Source organism: Marmota monax, unplaced genomic scaffold, assembly GCF_021218885.2.
Source record: "Marmota monax isolate L192 unplaced genomic scaffold, Marmota_monax_Labrador192_F-V1.1 WCK01_AAM20220418_F8-fsc00068, whole genome shotgun sequence".
Lineage (NCBI taxonomy): Eukaryota > Metazoa > Chordata > Mammalia > Rodentia > Sciuridae > Marmota > Marmota monax.
This window is the reverse complement of record NW_026692352.1, coordinates 796,475-799,885: the sequence shown is the minus strand read 5'-3', so window position 1 is coordinate 799,885 and position 3,411 is coordinate 796,475. Positions and strand designations below refer to the sequence as shown.

General features: G+C 35.8%; 1 protein-coding gene across 1 annotated transcript; it reads left to right on the top strand.

Moving 5' to 3' along the window:
- The first annotated feature begins 1,853 nt into the window (after positions 1–1,853).
- Positions 1,854–2,810, top strand: LOC124091129 (olfactory receptor 51B6). Its single transcript, XM_046442099.1, has one exon. It carries the CDS (start codon positions 1,857–1,859, stop codon positions 2,808–2,810), a length of 954 nt encoding a protein of 317 aa, XP_046298055.1. The 5' UTR covers positions 1,854–1,856.
- Positions 2,811–3,411: the final 601 nt, after the last annotated feature.

The following is a 3,411-nucleotide window of genomic DNA, read 5'->3' as shown; positions in this document are numbered from 1 at the left end:
CCCCACAGGCAATTGTCTTCTAGTATCATTTACAGATGATGACACAAAATATCAAGATTATGTGACTTCCCCAAATTCACTATTATTAGAAGTTAGCAAAGGTGAAACATTAACCAAACTCTTTTGAATATTAAAGCACTATAATTTTAGATACATCCCCCATACCCAGAAATGGGCAAAAAGAGGTCAGGTGAACCATGCATCAGTTCACACCAAGATATTCTTTCCATACATGTGGACTGTATAGTCTATATCAACTTCAAAAGAAAGTAGCTTTGTTTTCTATGATTGGTACAACCAGAAGTTACCTTAACCGGATAATACCTTAGAATTCCAATGAGTCACAGATTCTTCTCAATTTTAATAAATCCTATGAGAATTTGTAGCTTTTATTTTTTAATTAAAAGCTTCTTACTACAGTGATAGATGCTTACCCATGTTTATAGCAGCACAATTCACAATAGCCAAACTGTGGAACCAGACTAGTGTCCATCAATGGATGGAAGAATTAAGAAAATATGGTATATATATATATATATATATATATATATATATATATATATATATATACACACACAATGGAGTTTTATTCAGCCATAAAGAAAAATGAAACTATGGCTTTTGTAGGAAAATGGGTGGAACTAGAGACCATGATGTTAAGTGAGACAATTCAAACTCATAAAGCTAAGGGTTCCACGTTTCTCTCATATGCAGAAGCTAGAGAGAAAAAGGAAAGAGAGATGGGTGTGGATCTCCAAAATGTCAAGGGGATAGCAGTAAAAGAAGAGAATCTAGGGGTGGAAGTTATGAAGAGCAGACTTAAATGCTGCAGTATGATATTGGCCCACTTATATTGTTATATTGTGTACGTGTATGAATATTAACAATAAATCGCATCAATATGTACAACAATAATGAATCAATTTAGAAGTGAGGAACTAAAAAATAAATAAAACCAAAACAAAACAAAATTTCTTCTTGAAATGCCTAAATAATCAATTTCTAATTCTGCATCTCTAATTAAGGGATATGCAAGAATAGTTTACCTTGTGCTTTTACCAAATAGTGCCTTGAAATAATTATCATAATATATCATTCTATTGCTTATTCTTATATCTATGTTATATAGTTTTGAATTCTTTGAAACAGTTCATAAATAAGTAGAACATTACAATGCTAGACAACTTAAAGTTTATTTTTTAGGAGATAACATACATGCAAATCAATCTGTTGACATTTTGTAGATTCCAAAAAATCTCTAGACCTTCATCAGTTCAGTTTTCTTTCCAAACACAATGCACATCACTCAAACCCTGAAATTAATTATTTCACTTTATTCATTTATTTTTTTTATATTTTGTTCTTTATATTATTTTGCCATAGCATGTCCAACATTGCTTAGAATCTTTTTTTCCTACTCATCTTCTAGGCTTCACATACTCTGGGAAAATTTCATATTTGTCCTCAATACCACCAATCACGATGAGGAGCAGTATGACAAACAGCCTGTAAGTACTGACTATTGACTTACAGTGATTTCTTCTTTCACTTTGTTTGGGTGGTAGAACACACCAGGACATCAATCAGGTCTACTTACACATATTGCAGTATGTTCCCCAATGGCCTTGCATATACTATAAGCCCTGAATAATATGTAGAGTTGTTATTTATACATCTTATTCTCTCATACCTAGGAATCTTTGAAAGATGATTAAATTATCCTCTTTGCTGTTACTGGAAATCAGAAAAAATGAACATCTTATGAACAGGTAGCATTCTCAGCGGACAACTTCTAAATAACTAGTCTTTATTTCTTCACCTGAAAAGAATATTTTCTTTTTTTTGCAATACTGGCCATGTGGTTCAACACTACTACCTCTCCATTCCTGCTCACAGGCTTCCCAGGCATGGAGAAGGCACATCACTTGATTTCTATCCCTTTATTGGTGGCCTACATCTCCATCCTCCTTGGCAACGGCACCCTCCTCTTTCTCATCAGGGATGACCATAACCTTCATGAGCCCATGTACTATTTCTTAGCTATGCTGGCAGCTACAGATCTTGGAGTGACATTGACCACAATGCCCACAGTGCTGGGTGTTCTATGGTTAAACCACAGAGAGATTGGCCATGGGGCCTGCTTCTCTCAGGCATACTTTATCCACACTCTTTCTATTGTGGAGTCGGGGGTCTTGCTTGCCATGGCCTATGACCGTTTCATTGCCATACGCAATCCCTTAAGATATGCTTTCATCCTTACTGACACCCAGGTAATAAAAATTGGGGTGGGAGTATTGGCCAGAGCTGGTCTATCAATTATGCCAATAATCATTCGCCTGCATTGGTTACCCTATTGTCGATCCCACATTCTCTCGCATGCATTTTGTCTACACCAGGACGTCATCAAGCTAGCCTGTGCTGACATCACCTTCAATCGTCTCTACCCAGTTGTGGTTGTATTTGCCATGGTCCTGTTGGACTTTCTTATCATCTTTTTCTCCTACATCTTGATTCTCAAGACTGTAATGGGCATTGCTTCTAGAGATGAACGGGCCAAGGCCCTCAACACATGTGTCTCCCATATCTGTTGCATCCTAGTCTTCTACGTCACTGTAGTAGGACTGACATTTATTCACAGGTTTGGGAAACATGTTCCTCATGTGGTTCACATCACAATGAGCTACATCTACTTCCTTTTCCCCCCTTTTATGAATCCTGTCATCTATAGCATTAAAACCAAACAGATTCAAATTGGTATATTTCGTCTATTCTCTCTACCTTGTTGTAAAGCAAGACTCACTGCTCTCTGAGTAATAATTCTTTGAAAATGATTAATCTGATTGTGTAGGCAGGAGCCACTAAGTAAAAAGATTTCAAAGCAAACCAACCAGTCCCTCTGCTATTTATGTCATCCTTCTTGGCTATTTAATTTTTATTTTTATATGATAAAATATATATACAATAATAAGAACATTTCTTAAGTGTAGAATTCCAAAGTTAACTGATTTCCCCAGGTAACCCATACATTCAGTGAGCCTATGGCACCTGTTACATAACTACACACACTTATGTGGTTCTCAACTCTGCAATATGGGTGACAAATATATGAGTCAAAGTTCATAATATTCCATATGGTCTGCAGGTATTGTCACTTATACATCTAGAAATAGGCTGTTTTAAAACCTCAGACATGCACCAAGCTCTCTTGCTCATATAGTGTTGGCTACTATTTCTAGAAAATAGCACTAAGTGAAGAAATGGGTGTTAATCTGTCCTCAGTTTAGTGTGGATACTCTGGGAAAATATATCTGTGAAAAGTATGTCCAGTTAAAGTTTTGATAAATAATTTTCAAATAATAATGCTGAAAACCATACTTTCACAACAGAGATAAAATTCCAATTCTGGAAAAC

Excerpts from the sequence above, each read along its gene's own strand:
- LOC124091129 (XM_046442099.1), top strand. The coding sequence starts at position 1,857 with ATGTGGTTCAACACTACTACCTCTCCATTCCTGCTCACAGGCTTCCCA.